Here is an 18,069-nt window from a genome sequence, read left to right on the forward strand (position 1 = left end):
GTGGTTTGCTTTTCTCTTCTCATTTTTTTCTTTTCTTTCTTTTATTTATTCCTAAAATAAAATTTTATTGTTTTTTCTATATCAGTATTTTACCCAAATCTTTGTTCGACGTGTCATCTATATGTTTCACTAGTTAATTATACTAGTGGAGGTGCACGTACCACATGCATGTGTTTAAAAAATATCACATGTTTAAAAAATAATTATATTTAAAAATATCATTATGCAGTAGTTATTATATTATAGAGTATAAAATAATAAGTAGTAATACTAATACAGAGTCATTGTGAACTGAGGCACTATTTTATTTCGAAATAATGAACTTAAAAATACTTCTCGACATCCATGTATCTTATGGAGTAGACAACAACTCTTATATCTTCTGAGATGTTGTCTGCACTCTCATTAAAATAACATTTTAAAACTTTAATTAGGAACCATTTTCTAAAAAACACATGAATCTTGTAGAGCAATTGAAAACATTATTAGTAAAGGAGAAGTTGAGTGATAACAGAGAACATCTTATTGTATTAATATAGAACCTTTGCTGGAATGGTTGACCATCCGACGTTCTCATAAGTTTGTTGACTATATACCCCGTCAAGTTCATACCCATCATAAGATTTTTCATAATTTTTATTATTATCAAGTCAAAATATTTCAATCTATTAAGGTAAAATATAAGTATTAACTGTTAGATGTTTTAAGAATAAAAATAAAAAATAATCATGTAGTATAGTTATTTATAACTCATGCATTCCTCGCCGCGCCATTGGCGCTACCGCCGGAAACCCCGTTCCGGTGGTGCTCTGTCGCGTGTGAGGACTCGAGATGGTTCTCGGAGATGTGGAGTAGCTAGCAGGGTAGCTGGCGGGGTGAGCTTGGGCGAGGTTTCACACGGCACCATGCAACCCAGAATCATGATGGTGTAGGGAATTGAACACTACGAAAAACACGTAGGGAAATGTCACGGCAATGGCAAACCTCGAAGGGCATCGGCAGAAACGGCGCAGGTGAAACGTGAGGAGCATCACCCACGCAAGCACAAGCCATCGGCAGTATGACTGGGCATATTACCCGAAATCCGAAATCCGAACCTGAAAAACCCGAGCCTGAACCCGAAAAACCCGAACCCGAAATACCCGAACACTATTTCGGATAGCAAGCCACGGTACCCGAAATTATTATGGGTAGTTCGGGTTTAGAACCCGGTACCCGAATTCCCAAAAAAAACCCGAACACCCAGAAAGACCCAGCCCAAGTCATTCATTGTAGGCCCATCGCGCAGCGCCGCAGCCCACCGAGACCTCTTTACATTGCATTTGCAGCATCCCACTACCCGTCTACCCCCAAACCACCCTAGCCCTCAGTCCGAGCCCCCTTATCCCTTCTTCAGATCTAACCAGCGGCCAGAGCGATGACGACTGGCGGCGCGCGGTAGCAAGGAGGGATCGGCGGCGTGCAGGTGATAGAGAGCGCTGAGGTCCTGTCTCTTCAATCTTTGTCCGCAAGCTGCCTCATGGAGGACTCCATTCACTGCTTGGAGCCCCAGGCGGCCACGAACCCATGGTGATGTTCTGCGCATGGTATTGGGAAAAGTGTACTTGCTGGTTGATGCTTGATGCTAGGTCCTCTCGAGGGAATCGACAATGCTGGGATCTGATGGAGGATTCAATGGATATGTTATTTCTTTCCCTTTTTTTCCCTTTCATCTGCTTCTTTCTTTTCCGTTTCAGCTAGCAGGCAATCTTGACGTGGATGCAAAGATAGGAGCAGGCAATAGATTTTAGGAGAAGCTATTGAGTTTATTTTGCTGTTCTACCCTAATTTATCTTCTCAGAATTTCCTTGCTCGCTGATTTTTTATCGGGTATTTTGGGTAAACCCGAACCCGAACCCGAATTTTCGGGTACCCGAAATGTCGGGTATTGATTTTTCAGAGTAAACTTCGGGTAGCATTTTTGAAAACCCGAATTTCAAAAAACCTGAAATACCCGACCCGAATTTTTCGGGTAACTCGAACGCCCACCCATAATCGGCAGTGGCGACAGAAAGGGCGGCGCACGCGGAGCCGAGGCAGTGCAAAGACGCCTGCACACCATGAAATAATTTGAGAACCATTTCTAGTTCCACAATTGAGGTGTAGTGTGTTTTAACAAACCAGTCGCATGCAGATCAGTGGACATGATATCTGTTGGTTGAGTTGCCTCCAATAACTGTAGTAAATCTGCAAACCAAAATTAAAACACCAATTATAGAACATCAACCTACACTGTAGACCAGCAAAAAAATTATTTTTAATGCATGACTGCTATCTGGGGTGTTTGTGAATCCTGCAATGCGTGGCTGCTATCTAGGGTGTGGCTGTCAAACATGCAGCTCCAGAAACATGCAACATTGCCGGCTGGAGTGAATCTGTTAATGGTGCAACATCTACCTCCGGCGGTGCCACCCAGCGCTCGACAGCGACACTGCGCGCTGCTCAACTTGAACCTGAACCGCGCCCGGGCACGCCCCTGTCCGTCCATCCTTTCCATTGCGGGTTGCCGTTCCCGGCAAAAGCGTTCCTGGCATCTCCAGCTAAGGGTAACCAAACCGGGGCCTTTCAGCGGGTGACGCGGTGTCATGCCGTGTTCCGGGCAAGATCTAGCGGCTAATTTTGGAACGGAGGGAGTCTGTCAGCGCGCAAACCGATCAGTGGATGAAACTATTCCTGCCGAGGACCCCACATGACGTGGCAGGCCGATTTTGGGGGATCCGCCTTGTGGCCATGCGAAAGCGCAGATGGTGCGAGACTGACACTGACGAACACATCACACTGGGGCTTCTGCTGGGACTTGCTCTGAGGCTCTGAGCAGTCCACTGAACAACGAGCTCGGTCTCACGCAACTGGGGGAGCTCGGAAGTTTGGAACCGCACACTCTTTCCCACTAACGGCAAGCGAAACCGGCATGGCGGGTGCATTGTCGGGCGGCTGATTTCATCACGAGCCCCTCCCTCTTGGCCTAACTGAACTCTGAAACAACGCCGCCATCACCCCGCCCGTTCCATGGCGGATAAATATCAGAGGCAGGTTCGGGGCAGGGGATGTTGATCGGCGTGATGCGAGCTGGGAAATTGCAGTTAGCCGAAAGTTGCCAGCCTCAAGTACCCTTCTTCCCAGATAAGAAGGCCACATATGATGGGAAATTGGCTGCGAAATGTAGGCGCGCAATCTGGGAAAAAGATCCGGATGCTCTATGTTTGGGCTGTTTGGCTATGTCGAAATGAATTTGGTTGCTCCATGTCATTTTCATGTACCTGACCTGACGATATTTATGTAACACTGCGGTTTTCAAATCACCGGGGTAAGACTGCCTTGCAAATTTGTTACTAATGGGATTTTATGTTTGATCTTGGTTGAATATAGCCGGGTTATAGCAATCAAACAATTTTTGAACCAAATTTGACAGTTAGAAACGGCGGTTTAGCCATATGGCTAACGAGTTGCACCGACCTTATAAGAGCGCAATGCTACCACTACCTTTGTAGATGGACCAAGAAATTGATTACGATTCAGAACGCCCTGAATATGAAACATCCATGCTCGATCAGTTTGAGGACACTTTTTTTGTCGGCGCTGCCGTGTAATTGAAGCAATTGAAGCAGGACTGTGGCAACTGCAGCGAACCTAGATATGTTTGGGCGCCCAATACAATTGGGCCAATTCCCTCAATGCAATTAAAATTTTAGCTAATCCCTTGATTGTCATTGACCCCACATGTCATAGACAAAAAAAATCCCTTCAATGTCATTTAGTGGCATTCAAGGGATTGACGAAAATTTCAATGGCATTCAGAGAATTAACTCATACAAATTTGGTGGCCGTTGGACAGGGATCCAATGGCCATCTCGCTTTTTGACCCCGTTAGATAGGGATTCCAATATGAGTTGAGACCCTAAAATCGTAACTTACCAAACCTTAAACAAAACTAAAAATATATGCAACTCAAATTGTGGACAGCATCTGTTGGTCACAAAAGCGAGTGATGAGTGGAGGAGCGGCGAAAGGGTGCCTAGCCGGATTGGTTAGGTGGCCTCAGTAGCACTCCTCAGGTTCTGAGTTCGACTTTCAGTGGGAGTGAATTTCGGGCTGAGATTAAAAAAATCCCCTCACCTGCCTACACGCCAAAGCACATGGAAATCGGTCCCGGCTCACCTCGGCCCGCTCTCACACGGGTTATGGTATGGGTTACGGCGTCCCTGTGTAAGAGTGGGGTAAGGGTTCGGGGGTTTTCTCGGGATGCGTGAGAGGTCCTTCTTCTTACGTTAATGTCTGGGGGCGGCTTACCCCTCGCAGGTCGAGTTTTTTTTAATGAGTGGAGGAGCGCAAGGCTCCGTCAAAACATAGTTTATCCGGAAAAAAGAAAACACACTGGATGATCTATGAGTTGGACATGGGAATCCATCTTGCCTATTGTGTAAGCATTTACAAGGAAAAGAAGCATGTCTTTCCAACAAAAAGGGAGAAACTCTGGTTCTCACCTATTCTACGGCCTAGACAAAACAGCAAAAAGGGACGTGACCGTGACTAACTGATTGTTATGCCCTCCAAAAATGATTCAGAGAAGAGGGTCAACAATCATTGGCCAGCAAAAAAGAGAAGCTCCTAGCCGTCAGATCAAGCCGAGAGTCTGCACCAGGCCGCCCATCTGCAGGGCGGCCTCCTTCCACGCGAACGCGGCGGCGCGCTGACCCTCGACGAACTCCATCGCCCTGGCGAGAACGCCGCCGCGGCCGTCCGCCGCCGCATTCTGCGCCTCGCCGCAGGTTCTGGCCTTGATCGACGACACGTACGCGCCGAGGTCATGGACGCTCCCCAGGTCGCGGAGCCTGAGGAAGTCGAGGGCCAGCTCCACGCCGACGTGCGTGTAGCGGTCGCCGCCCCAGCCGGCGAGGAACCCGCTCGTGCCCTCGTTGAGGAGGGCGCCCGGGAGCATGGTGACCGGGTCGCGGACGTTGGCGACGCGCAGCACCTTCACGCCGAGCTCGTCGCAGCGGTCCTTGAAGGCCGCGTTGCCGACCCTCGGCCCGCCGAAGGAGAACACAGTGACGGGCACGCGGCGCCCGGACGCGTCGCGGTTGAGGCCGAGCTCCGCGAGATCGTACCCGAGCAGCGTCGCGAGGGCGCTGCCCATGCTGTGCCCGGCCAGCGTGACGCTCATGTCCTCGCGGGGGTGGTCCCTGGAGAGAGACGTGACGAGGCGGGACACCTCGCGGAGGAGCTGGTCCCGGCAGCTCCCCATGCCGCCGGCGGATTCGGCGGAGGAGGTGTAGAGGTTCAGGAAGCCCGACTCGACCTTGACGTCCGGGTGCGCGCCGCGCGCGTCGAGGCGCGCCGGCTCGAGCGCGCTCATGAGGTTGGCCGCCCACTCCGCCTGCGTCACCGTGCCGCGGAGCGAGACGAGCACGTCGCGCCGGCCGAGCCGCCGTGTCATCTCGTCGGTGGACACGGCGACGTACCCGACCCAGCTGGAGCGGCCGCTGGTGGACGGCGCCGCGCCCACGTCGGGCGTGGCGTAGATGTAGCGCGTCACCTCGTACCCGGCCCCTGCCACGCCGGCCTCCTCGAGCACGCTCTCCTTGCCGTACTTGCAGCACATGTGCCGCGCGGACGACGGGTCCGCGTCCAGCACCTTGTAGCAGGCGCCGACGAGCTCGCCGTACCGCGCCACCTCGTCGCGCACCACGGGGTGCAGCGGCTGGAGCAGGCCGTCCCAGTCGTGCGACCCCTGGACCTGCCTCCACATGCTTGCGACCGACGCCGTCCTCCGCGCGCTCTCCCTCGCCACCGAGGCGGCCGGCGCCGCCGCCGCCGCGCTAGCCGTGGCGGCAGCGGCGACCGCGACGCGCGCGCGGCACGGTTTGGAGCGCCGTGGGCTCGTGGCGTGGTGGCGAAGGCTGCATCGCGGCTGGATCGTGGGAGTGGAGGCCATTTGTTCCTGGCTTCCTGCACGGGATTGGTACTGGACCGCGACCGGGAGTTGGGGCGCGCACATATATTTATGGGCATTGAGCATGGGCACATGTGCCTTCTCCTCGTTGAGCCACGTCGAGAGGAAGAATGGCAGCAAGCAACCATGACTGATGAGAGGGGCCAGAGCTGATATGTGATACGCGCCTGCGCAGGTTGATGACTTACCAGCATACCTCATTTTGTTGCCAAACTATAGATCTAGAAAAGATCGTGGACAGCAACAGGAACCAGTGTAGTTCTTTTTGCAAAATAATAATAATCAACAAAGACATTTGCAAACTTGAAAGCATTTAACCTTCAACTTTAATTTCAGCTCAGTAATCGGATTTACAAACATTCCTCTAAGAATTTTGACAAAATTTCCGCAATTAGAAACTTATTATTGTTTATTTGGACGAAACAAACTTTCCAAAAATAAAATAATTTTTTTTGTATAGATTTAATTAACACGAGCTTATATACAAGTAACGTTCATGCACCCCTTTCACCTTCGATCATCCATGGACCATTATACATTATTCACATTTTACTTATAAATTAGCCATGTGCAACAAATAATACTAACCTTATGATAAGAAGCTAGCGCGTGTGCACGTATATCATAGTAGCGTCCATTTTCCGAGTACAAGCTGGACGACTTAAGCATACCCGTCTAGCACATGTCTAGATTAAGCTATATTAAAGCCAAATCCTCAAACGCGGCAAAATTATCTAGATGGCTAGCATCTCCATCAAATGGCTTGGTTATGATTTAGATACTTAGTTCAACATCTCTACAAACAAACAGGACAAGCCATTACACTAATATACGGAAGATACAAAGCTTATTTCATTTTAGCCATGTCTTAAAATTAGACTTTGATTGGGTTCTCACATAATGTATAATTTGCACCCACAAAAGGAAATAATTGGTAAAGAAATTTTAAATATGATGGCAGTTTTCCCCCCTATGAAATGGATTTGCGCCTACGTGTCAACATAGAAATTAAAGAGCAATATTGGACAGGTGTTGCGGCGGGCCTCGGCAAGCTCTGCCCAGGCGGATAAGTGCTCTACCGCCAATCCGACGAACTCCTCCTGGGCTGATTCATGCGCCGGCGAGGCGAAGTTCGCCGCTGACCATTTTTTCTTTTTCTTTTATTTAGTTCGTTCTATAATATTTGATCCAACTTTTTTATTTTATGAATTATCTTTATAATTTTTTTCCTGAAACTTTTATTTCAAATTCTCGAAACAAATGTTTATTTCCAAAAGTTTTTTCCTAGGTATTTTTGTGTTCTCTTCTTTTTCACAAAGTTTTGTGTGTTTAATTTATTCCTTGAATATTTGTTCTCCCACAAATTTTGATTCCAATTTTTCTTCCTCCAAAATGTGTTATTGAAAATTTTGTTTCCGAATTTTTACTCCATTTTATTTTTTTTCATTTTATATGTTTGGAATCTTTTTGGACAAAAAGTATCGATTCAAACTTTTGCTTTTTTCCTTTTTCCTGAAATTTTTGCTTCAAATTCTTGACAAGATGTTTGTTTCCAAAAGTTTTTTGCCTAGGTATTTTTGTGTTATTTTTTCACAAAGTTTTGTGTGTTTAATTTCTTCCTCGAATTTTTTCTCTCCCACAAAATTTTATCCAAAATATTTTCTTAAAAACTTTATTTCTAATTTTTAATCATAAATTTTTTCATTTTTGTTGTTCGGAATCTTTTTTGGACAGAAAATATTGATTCAAACTTTTGCTTTCTCTCTTTTTTATTACATATTGTTTGATAATTTTCATCATGTAAATCTTTTTACTTATATAGTTTTATTTATGAAATCGACCGTCACAAAGATAATTGGACGAGCTTAGCAAGCGTGGCTGCATGGGATTCGAGTGGGGACTAGATGAACCGAGGAATATGCATGTAGAATCGCTGGCACGTGGAAGCCTGAAGATAATGGAACGGAGCGCCATCATCAATTTGCACGAAAGCCGATAATTTTTTCGGAAAACAGAAGTCGCTAGCCTCTGTCAAAAAATCAACCGCACGACAGCTTATTTTACAGGCGACCATAAATTAGCTGGTCCGATATGCATGCACGTGCTCCGCCAAAAAAAGTAAAAAAAATCAAACAATTTTGATCCGTGTGTGCTATACTATACAAGGCGTGCCAGGCTAAATATCAATTCCTACTTTTGTTCCAACGTATTATTGTAACCTTTCCTTTTTCAAAGAAAGAGTATGGAAACACTACTCGCCTTTTCATCCCAAGAAGAAGAAGATGTTGGACCCACCTGTCGATGCAAAAAGGAGGCGTACGGCGACGGAATTGAAGTGAGCTGAGGCGAAGCGTATTCAAGTAGACGATGGAGATGGTTTCCTACGCGCGCCAACGGGGGCAATCAAGATTGATCGGAGCCGTATGATCTGAGCCCATGACCCCGCCCCATAACGACGACGGTGTACTGTATTGATTGCGGATCTAGTGGCGATCGATCTATGGTGCCGTCACCATCGTCGTCTTACGTAGGTAACGTGGCCTTCCTTTTGAGCTTTTGGGCTTTGATGATTGTTGGGTTGGTTGGGGATGATCGATGTGAGCTTCATTTGCTCTCGCTATACCTGGTATTGGATTGATATCCAAAGTCCAATCGTGTGAATCCAATTGAAATCCATCTAAAATCAGCATCCATCCAGTCCAATCCTAGCAATTAGTCTCTGAAATCCAATCTAGTCCAATCCTATTCCATTTAATCCAAATCCATCCAATACCATCCAAAATCCAAACATGAAGAAGGAGCCACAAATAAGCGGCCGCAGGCACATCATCTGGACGTCTTCCTTGACCACGGCAAACTCGCCGGCAAGGAGCTGATACTGTGAAGCATCTCGCCATCTCCAACCACGTAGACTCCTCGCACGACCGTGCCGCAGGGGCGCGCAGCCTCGGCTCCCTGAACTGACAGTCCACATTGCCGCCGTTGTCACCCACAGTCTCTGCACGCAGCGCACCCAACGCCACCGTGCACCGTCAAGACGCCGCATCCGCCGCCGACACGGCCCGCAACTCCACACCCCCGCCACTTGTTGCTGCTGCTGCTTGTGTCCGGCCATGCGCACGGGAGGTGAGAAACCCAACATGAATTGGATTATCCTATTTTTCTATCCAAAGAGATCCAACGATACTTGGATCTAAAGCAAATAGATTATCCATGTCCAACTAGATCCAAATCCAGCAAGATTCAATGCCAAAGTCCAATTGGATGTTGGATAATATCAAATCCAATCCCAGGAGTAGCTCTCGCGAAAAGTGGACCGAAAAGGACACGGAACCATACATTGATGTACATTCATACATCCCTTCGGATCAGATGTGCATGCATTGTAGTATTATATACTCATCGGAGGATATGTTGGTTCTTAATTCTTATTGGCCAGCGAAGACCATATCTTCATGTTGGACAATCATGGAATGCAACCATACTATACCTTTTTGCGTGCACGCACACATGTGCTAGTAATAGAAGGTGGGTGTGGAATAACATTCTACATCTAGGGTGTAGAATAACATTATCGTGTGTATATGTATGTATGTGTGTGTCTATAATAAGTTAGTTATCTCTTGCCTTATTGGCAACGATCTACACATCGTTACACTACTAGATAAATGAATTTTCGTCGCGCGTTAGTATCGACCAATCAGCTCCAGCCGATCCTTAATTTTTTTTCTTTATTTTTTAAGTGCAAAACCATTTAGTACCTACGGCCGGCCCTGATTTTTTGATGGCTCGGTGCGGAACAAAAAATGGGTCGTGCATGACAAGTAAGCGGTGAATCGGTGATCTACATACTGCGGCAGCGTAAAAAAAGCCAATCGATACCGATGAGCCATCGGATACTTACGGAAGTTACTAGCCGGTACTAAAGATCGATTCTCTAGCTATGTTAGCAAACAAATTAAAACACCATTCATATCATATACCTCACTTGTGTTCGCAGAACTTGGAACAGAGTATGCTCTGCAAGAACCAATGCAAGAACATCGAAGAAAAAGTTCTCGATCTGCTTGATGAACGCACCTACCACCTATGAATCATCGATCGATGGCATAGAGCCATAGAATGTCGGTTGATGCACATGCCGTGGTCGCGGCATTCTCTGATTAACATGCATCCCTCTCTGGTTCCTGATCAACAGTAAATTAGAAACCAGTCATGATCTCGTCTCCGTCTCTGAAATGTATATTCCTTCTAGAAGCTACTAGCATCGGCTATTTGGCCAGGGTTTTATTTCCCAACCGGAAACCGGTTACTGCCGTTCTCCGGTACCGGTTTACCGGACCGGTTAGGCCGGTAACCGGTGGAAACCGGTTGAATTCAAATCCAAATTCAAATAAATTCAAATTTTCCCGTGCAACCGGTTCCGACCGGTTTACCGGCCGGTTTGACCGGTTTTACCGGTTTACCGGTCGGTTTGACCGGTTTGAAATTCAAATGCTCCCGTGCAACCGGTTTACCGGCCGGTTTTACCGGTTTACCGACCGGTTTGACCGGTTTACCAGCCGGTTTGACTGGTTTGATCGGTGGGCCTTCATGGGCCGGCCCATTTTTTTTCTTTTTCTTTTTTGATTTAACTTTAAATTCTCACAAACTATACTAAATGAATGAATTTTTGAGAAAATTTGACACCATTAGATTCATCACACCTTGAAGTATTTTTAGGAATTTTTTGGTAATTTTTCATTTTTTGAATTCAAATTTAAAATTTGAATTTTGGCCGGTCCGGTACCGGCCGGAACCGGAACCGGACCGGATCGGTTTGACCGGTAACCGGTCAAACCGGACCGGTTCCCACCGGTTAGGTTACCCTTGATTTGGCTGGCTCAAATTAGACGATCGTACGTGTTGGGCCGCATCACACACAGTAACGCAACAAAAACAATTTGGCATCTCATCAATTGGAGAGGCCAGAAATCAATTGGAGTCCTACAAACACACTGTGGGCCGTGTTTGATTTGGGGTGTAAAAGTTTTCGCGAAAACTTTTTGGTCCTTTGACCATTAATTTAAAGTATTAAATAAAGTCTAATTACAAAACCACCTCCACAACCCCGTGTAAATCTCGTAACGAATCTAATGAGGTCTTTGACCGTGTGATTACTACAGTATTACTGTAGCAAATAATCAATTAATTACCGTCATTAGATTCGTCTCGAAAAGTTATACCCATCACTGAAAAAGTTTTGCAAATAAACTTCATTTTGTACTCCATGCATGCGAGATTTTCTTCTCGGAAAACGTGCGTGAAAAATTCACTGTAGTAACAAAACACCGCCCCAGTGCCAGTGCAACTGCCAGTCGATCGGAGGAGCTATAGAGCTAGCGGCTTCCCGTGGACGATCTGAGGCGAAAGGAACAGCCGGCCGACCAGGTCATCTGCAGGCTGGGCTGTAGCTCGCCCCTCGCCCTCGCGCACCCTAGGGATGGCAATTTTACCCGCGGGTGCCCGACCCGACGGGTGAGGGTATGGGTATGAAATTTTACCCGCGAGTATGGGTATGGGTATAAAATTTTATCTACATGTAGAATGCGGGTAAAAAGTTTTACCCGCGGGTACTCAACGGGTACCCGAAATATAAAAAATAATCTAGTGAACTCATATCATTCACAAATTTTGTCTCATTTTCTTGTGATTGTATGAACTAAATAGATGGATAGTGAGATTGTGTGAACTAATTGATGTGAAAATGACATATACATTTTGATTATTATTTGTAGTGAAGCGTATAATTATTGTTACATTTTTTGGATGAAATATATAACTAGAATTGAATACATATACTTACATACAACTACAAAATAGATGTTAAAAATAAGAAAAAAAAGGTGCAAGATGATCCGTTTCATTCTACTAATGCTTTGCGTTCGTCTATATGGATGATAAATTTAAAATATGATAGTCAATTCGATCAAATGATAGGTTATTTATGCTATTATTAAAATATCCGATGGATACCCGAAACCCGACCCGTACCCGGTGGGTATGGGTATAAAATTTTACCCACTAGACTTCGCGGGTATGGATATGCTTTAGAGTTTCGGTATTGTCGCGGACGGATATTTGCTCTTCCCGCAACATACCCGACCCGTTGCCATCGCTAGCGCCAGTGCAGCACGCACCGGCGGCCAATGGCGACCGCGGGGGACGCCGAGGGCTGACAGATGGAGACGGCAGGATGCGTCGATCGAGTGAGAGCGAGAGTGAACAGTTGCTGCACCGAGCTGTCAGGGCCCGTCCCCGTCGACGGAGCTACCTACGCAGCTGACGGCTCCCGGGCCGACCTGGCCTGCTATTGGCCGTCCAGATCGCCGAGACCCCGTCGCGTCCTGTCCCGGCGACAGGCACGACCCGAAAAGGATCCCCCCATTGATTGACGCGCATCCGTCGGCCTCGAATCCGATCCCCATGTCTGGGCCGGGACTGATTGGCTGATGACGACGACGACGACGACGACCAGCGCAATCATATTCATGCGCAAGGGACATGCCAATTGCCACCGGCGACGCCGATCCGCCCCATCGCCGGCTCTTCTTTTTCGTCCGGCGTTCGTCGTTGATCCCGGCTGGCAGAGATCGGACTGGACGTTCAGAACCGACGCTGCCATGACCAGTCCAGTGTCCAGAACACCAAAATATCCCCCCGGGGTGTTGTCCAGCTGAATGCCTGGCTCTTTTTTTTTTCTCTTCTCTTCCGCATCGTCCATCCTTTGACTGCCATTGCTGCGTATGGAATTATGGGCGGCAGCCGGCAAGGGTCTACACTCTACACCCTTTTTCTTTTCATCAGCTTATAGCCCGATCGAGTAGTGGTTGTTGAGCTTCAATGCGGGAGCAGCGCCCACTGCGTACAACTGTATGTGCAGCTGGATTGCATTGCAAGCTGAGAAGTTCACCTGCAACATAGCAAAACAAAAAATGCCCATGCCCCCAAGCTGTCTCCTGCTAGCTAATAGTAGTTCAGAAACGCATCGGGAATCGGTGAAGGATTTGCTGATATTGATATCAACTCCAAAATTATCTCAAATTTATTAATTTTTTTTAAAAGATTTGCAATGGCGATGTGACTTGGATAGAACAAAGGATATGGAGAGTGCTGATCGACAAGGGGGTACTACAAAAAAAACCGAAGTTGTTGAACTGAATCATCCCGGGTGGTCTGATGAGCAGAGGAGATCAGATTATCGCATTGTTTATTAGGCTTTTCCTGCATTGCTAGCTGGGATCGGAGGATTTTTGTCCTGCTCAATCAAGCATGCCACGCCAGGAGCGTGGCGCACGGATGCCTCCGAGATCCTGAGCATCCAATGGGATGCAGTTTTCGCTGGTCGCGTGATCTGCTTCAGTTCGGATTCTGTATTCTGTTGGATACGCAAGGTCCTGGCCATGCCTGCGTGTATGAACTGTCGGTCCGGATTAGAATCATTTTCTTCCTTAGGGTGGTCACAGCTAAAACAGAGTGGCATCGTTAAGATGAAAAACCCATCAGGAGTCAGGATCCCAGTCCAAGATAAAATGCCACTTTTGCGGTTATTTTTTAGAATTGGAATATATTAAACATATTCCAGCTTCTGTATCGATTGATCGCTAAATGGACTCTCAGAATCGAATTTTGAAGACTTTTAGTCCTGTTTGGAACACAGAAAAGAAAAATATCATGATTTTTACGGGTTCACAGGTTCTTAAGTTATGGTATTGGTATACTCCTATAAAAGAAGAGCTGTGATATTTATGCAAGATATATCAGGTTAAAACGAAATGTCGAAATATTCTGACATGACAGTAGGATCTGTTGATAGGTGCCTAGTTAAATAGTGAAAACTTTGTTTGTCGTTTGCTGGTAAATATGCCGAGCTCGGTTTGGTGCAGACAGGTCGTTCGTTCTTGTGTCACGAATCCATTTGTCATGTCAATACCACGTCGATCATGATTCACGAAAGAAAGGAACCTATGTGGCTCCTAACATTATGTGGACTATCATTATTGTGGACACCTCCAATTCGAGTTACATTATCTTTTTCGACGACTTGGGCTATGAAATGGGAAAACAAGCCGAAATGCGGCCGCGTGTTTGGTGAAGGCAGATGAGATGAAGCGATTGACCAGATAAGCTGCGAGATCCGCGTATGTTTTGGCTGCTCATGCACTGCATTTCCCATGATTTTGTTCCCAACGAATACATGCATCTAAAAAAAACTGAGAAGGGCCAGGCAGTTTGCAAGAGCAGGACGAACAAATCCTGGCAGAAAGCAACTGGGAACTCCGGGTTGGATCGGCAGGAATCTCACTCAGATAATTGAACAAGCAACTGATGAAGATTAAATAGAATATTTGAAGTAAACCGCAAGTGGAAACAATAGGTGGTTCCCAATCGAGGTTGCAGCAGCTAAGCATGCCCGGATCCTGAAAAGCTCAGCTTTCTCGAGGGGCCCGGGCGGGTTTAGGCCTGACGTCATATTTCCTGGTATTTTGAATTACTTTTTTTTCCGAATATGACAGTAATGCACTGGGAGCATTTCTCGTTGAAGGTTGGTTGGGTGTCCTTTTCCTGGAAAAGAAACCAGAAAATTAAAATGAAGAACGAAAAGAAGCAAGAGCTCCATGAGCCGTGCCGGATCATCGAAGGCCTATGTTCCCAAGCAACAAAATATACGGTGACGCACTTGGGACATGTCACGGCATCCTACTTTTAGCATCACAACCGAACGTCTCCCTCTCCCGATCCAACATAGTTTTTTTTTCTTGAGAAGATGAACAAGCTGGAGACCAGCGAGCGACAGAGCAAGAAGCATGAGTAGGGGTTTGCTCTCCTGGATGAGTAATTGAACTGATCAGATGGGTTCTGTTGTGTGGTTGTCCACTCTGTTTTGAGCAAGCCTTGCTTCAGTTATATACAAGGTCACTGGCTGTGTAGCTGTACACGGTGTATGTGCCAACAAAAAAACGAAACGAACAAAGAATTCCCTTTTGATCGTGCTTCTACGACGACCAGGTTACGCTAATCGATCGATCGATCTATACAGAAGAAATCGGCTAAAAAACCACCTGAAATCCTCCAAAAACTAAAGGGTCCGTTGGTCAAGTCAAATCAGCCCCAGGGTCTGCACCAGGCCGCCCATCTGCAGGGCGGCGTCCTGCCACGGCACGGCGCCCGCGCGCCGCCGCCCCACGAACTCCATCACCTTGGCCAGCACGCCGCCGTCGGGTGGCGCGGCGGCCTGCTTGTCGCCGCCGCTCTTGAGCAATGCGACGTAGGTGCCGAGGTCGTGGACGCTGGCGAGGTCGCCGACCCTGATGAAGTCGAGCGGGAGCTCCACGCCGACGTGGGTGTAGCAGGAGGCGCGCCACGGGCGGAGCACCCCCGCGGTGGCCTCGTTCAGGAAGATGCCCGGGAGCTTGGTGATGGGGTCGTGGACGTTGGCCACGCGCAGCGCCTTGACGCCCAGCTCGTCGCACCGGGCCTTGAACGCGGCGTTCCCGACCCTGGGCCCGCCGAAGGAGAACACCGTCACGGGGGCGCCGCGGTTGAGGCCCAGCTCGGTGAGGTCGTACGCCAGGAGCAGCGCCAGCGCGCTGCCCATGCTGTGGCCGGCCAGAGTGACGCTGACGGCCTCGCCGGGCCGGCCCTTGGCGCACGTGTCGATGAGGCGGGGCACCTCGCGGAGGAGCTGCTCCCGGCAGCTCCCCGCGCCGCCGAAGCGGCAGGTCTTGTCCGCCGAGGTGTAGAGGCTGAGGAAGCCCGACTCGACCTTGACGTCCGGGCACGGGTCGCAGGGGTCGAGGCGCGCCGGCTCCAGCGAGCTCATGAGGTTGGCCACCCACTCGGCGGGGGTGACCGTGCCGCGGAACGAGACGAGCACGTCCCGCCGGCCCAGCCGCCGGGTCATCTCGTCGGTGGACACGGCGACGTAGCCGATCCACCGGCCGCGGCCGCTGGTGGACGGCTCCATGGTGGGCACGGTCACGTCGGGCGCCGCGTAGACGTAGCGCGTGATCTCGTACCCGGCGCCGGGCATGCCCACCTCCTCCAGCAACCGCTCCCGGCCGTACTTGCAGTTGAGGTACCGCCGCGACGCCGGGTCGAGGTCGAACGCCTTGTAGCAGGCGTCCACCAGCTCGCCGTAGCGCGCCACCTCGGCCCGCAGCACCGGGTGCACGCCGTCGGGCTCCAGCAGGCCTTCCCAGTCGTCGCACCCCTGCACCTGCCGCCACATGCCCGCCACGCTCCTCCGCGCCGGCCCGCGCAGCAGCCCCGCCTCCACCGGCGCGCACGCCGCCGCCGACGCCGCGGCGACGCTGCCACCCGCCGCGCGGCACCGGACCCGCTGCTGCGCGCGCGTGGCCGATACGCCGCCGCATTGCCGATGGACCGCCGCCGCCGCCATTGCTGCTGCTCTGGTGGTGGTCGCGGCTGCTGCCAATGCCATGAGCTAGCAACCTAGGCGCGCTGGGCAGGCGGTGGGAACGCGAAGACCATAGATGGACGGCGATGAGGAGAAAATGATGGAAGAGTGTGCTGCATGGTGGCGCGCGGGGGCGGGGCTTTATAAAGAAGGCGCGAATTTCACTTGCGGTGGCTTGCACGCATGTCCCAATCCGCCAGTGTCGCTGCTACTACAGGGGAAGGTGAGCCGGGCCGAGCTGCGGACTCGGATGGAAGCTGCGGCCGCGCGCGCTTTTGGCAATAACTTGCCGCTGCTGATGCTGGGGGGGGCAGCGGCAGCACGGCGACCTGCCCTCGCCAAGCTGCCACCCTCTGACATAATGGCGACTGGATATGCAGAACAAGGACTGGTAATCTGCGATTAGGAGGAGTAATCCACTGGGATTTGGATTGCTGGAGGAGAGAGGCCAGAAAGTGCTGCGATGATGTTGTTCATCGGGAACGCAAAAGGCCAGGGAGGAAAAGAAAAGCAGGGTGAAGAACACACAGGTTTGGCAAGAGATTGACCGGGAGACGGATGGATAAATTGCGCGGCCTGAATTCTTGAGATCTTTTTGGGGGGTTGGTTGGGTTTGGTCGTGAGGTGAGATTGTGCTGGTCTGCTGGATTCTTCGTCGCGGGCGGGGATGGTCAGAGTCAGATGTCGTGACTAGGGTCAGACCAGGGGGGATGGAATCTCAGGATTGCTGGATCCTGTACTGCTGGTAACCGCAAGGGGAGCAGAGCAGGGATAGCTCTGCAAGCCTATGCTATGCTGTGCGGCTTTGTTTAGTTGCGCTGTGTAAATTTTTTTAAAAAATATTTTTCTACATTTAAAGTACTAAATATAAAATAATCAAAAATAAATTACAGAATTCGTCTGTAAATCTCGAGACGAATCTAATAAGTTTAATTAATTCATCATTAGATGTCATTTACTGTAGCATTACTGTAGTAATTTAGCTTCTAATTACGGCCTAATTTGGTTTTTCAGATTCGTCTCGCGATTTACAGACAAACTGTGCAATGCGTTTTTTTATTTCGTCTAGATTTAAGTCTCCATGCAAGTACCAGTTTTTTTTTGGAATTTTAAACTTTGCAACTAAACAAGAATATGTGCAAGCTGGTCTGCTACAACAGGTACCGAGCTGATGGAGCCACGGATTTCGTTCTCCTTTCTCTACGAGCACGTATCCTCACCGTGTGTTTAGTTCGCGAAAAAGTTATTATAGCACATTTCGGTTTTATTTGGCAACAATTATTCAACCATGGAGTAATTAGTCTCAAAAGATTCGTCTCGTCATTTACAACCAAACTGTGCAATTAGTTATATTTTTTTAACTTCATTTAATACTCCATGCATGTATCGTAAGATTCGATGTGATGTGCGTCAGTAAAAAATTTTGAGAATTTTTCGCGGAACTAAACACAGTCGAGGACAGGAATTCTGCAAGAAGATAGAGGGGGTGTGTTTAGTTCCCACCAAATTTCCAAACTTTCCATCACATCCATCACATCTCCTATCACATCGAAACATTAAATATCACAAATAATCCATGCATGGAGTACTAAATGTAGTTAAATAAAAAAACTAATTG

The 18,069-nt window shown here is 48.6% G+C and overlaps 2 protein-coding genes across 2 annotated transcripts; both read right to left on the reverse strand.

Annotated features, from left to right (window-relative positions):
* Positions 1-4,422: 4,422 nt before the first annotated feature.
* Positions 4,423-5,788, reverse strand: LOC120675090 (phospholipase A1 EG1, chloroplastic/mitochondrial-like). The gene has a single exon (XM_039956179.1). It carries the CDS (start codon positions 5,786-5,788, stop codon positions 4,655-4,657), a length of 1,134 nt encoding a protein of 377 aa, XP_039812113.1. The 3' UTR covers positions 4,423-4,654.
* Positions 5,789-14,925: 9,137 nt separating this feature from the next.
* On the reverse strand, positions 14,926-16,433 carry LOC120675091 (phospholipase A1 EG1, chloroplastic/mitochondrial-like). The gene has a single exon (XM_039956181.1). It carries the CDS (start codon positions 16,431-16,433, stop codon positions 15,132-15,134), a length of 1,302 nt encoding a protein of 433 aa, XP_039812115.1. The 3' UTR covers positions 14,926-15,131.
* Between the last annotated feature and the right edge of the window lie 1,636 nt (positions 16,434-18,069).

This window comes from Panicum virgatum, chromosome 5N, assembly GCF_016808335.1.
Source record: "Panicum virgatum strain AP13 chromosome 5N, P.virgatum_v5, whole genome shotgun sequence".
NCBI lineage: Eukaryota > Viridiplantae > Streptophyta > Magnoliopsida > Poales > Poaceae > Panicum > Panicum virgatum.

Excerpts from the sequence above, each read along its gene's own strand:
- LOC120675090 (XM_039956179.1), bottom strand. The coding sequence starts at position 5,788 with ATGTGGAGGCAGGTCCAGGGGTCGCACGACTGGGACGGCCTGCTCCAG.
- LOC120675091 (XM_039956181.1), bottom strand. The coding sequence starts at position 16,433 with ATGGCGGCGGCGGCGGTCCATCGGCAATGCGGCGGCGTATCGGCCACG.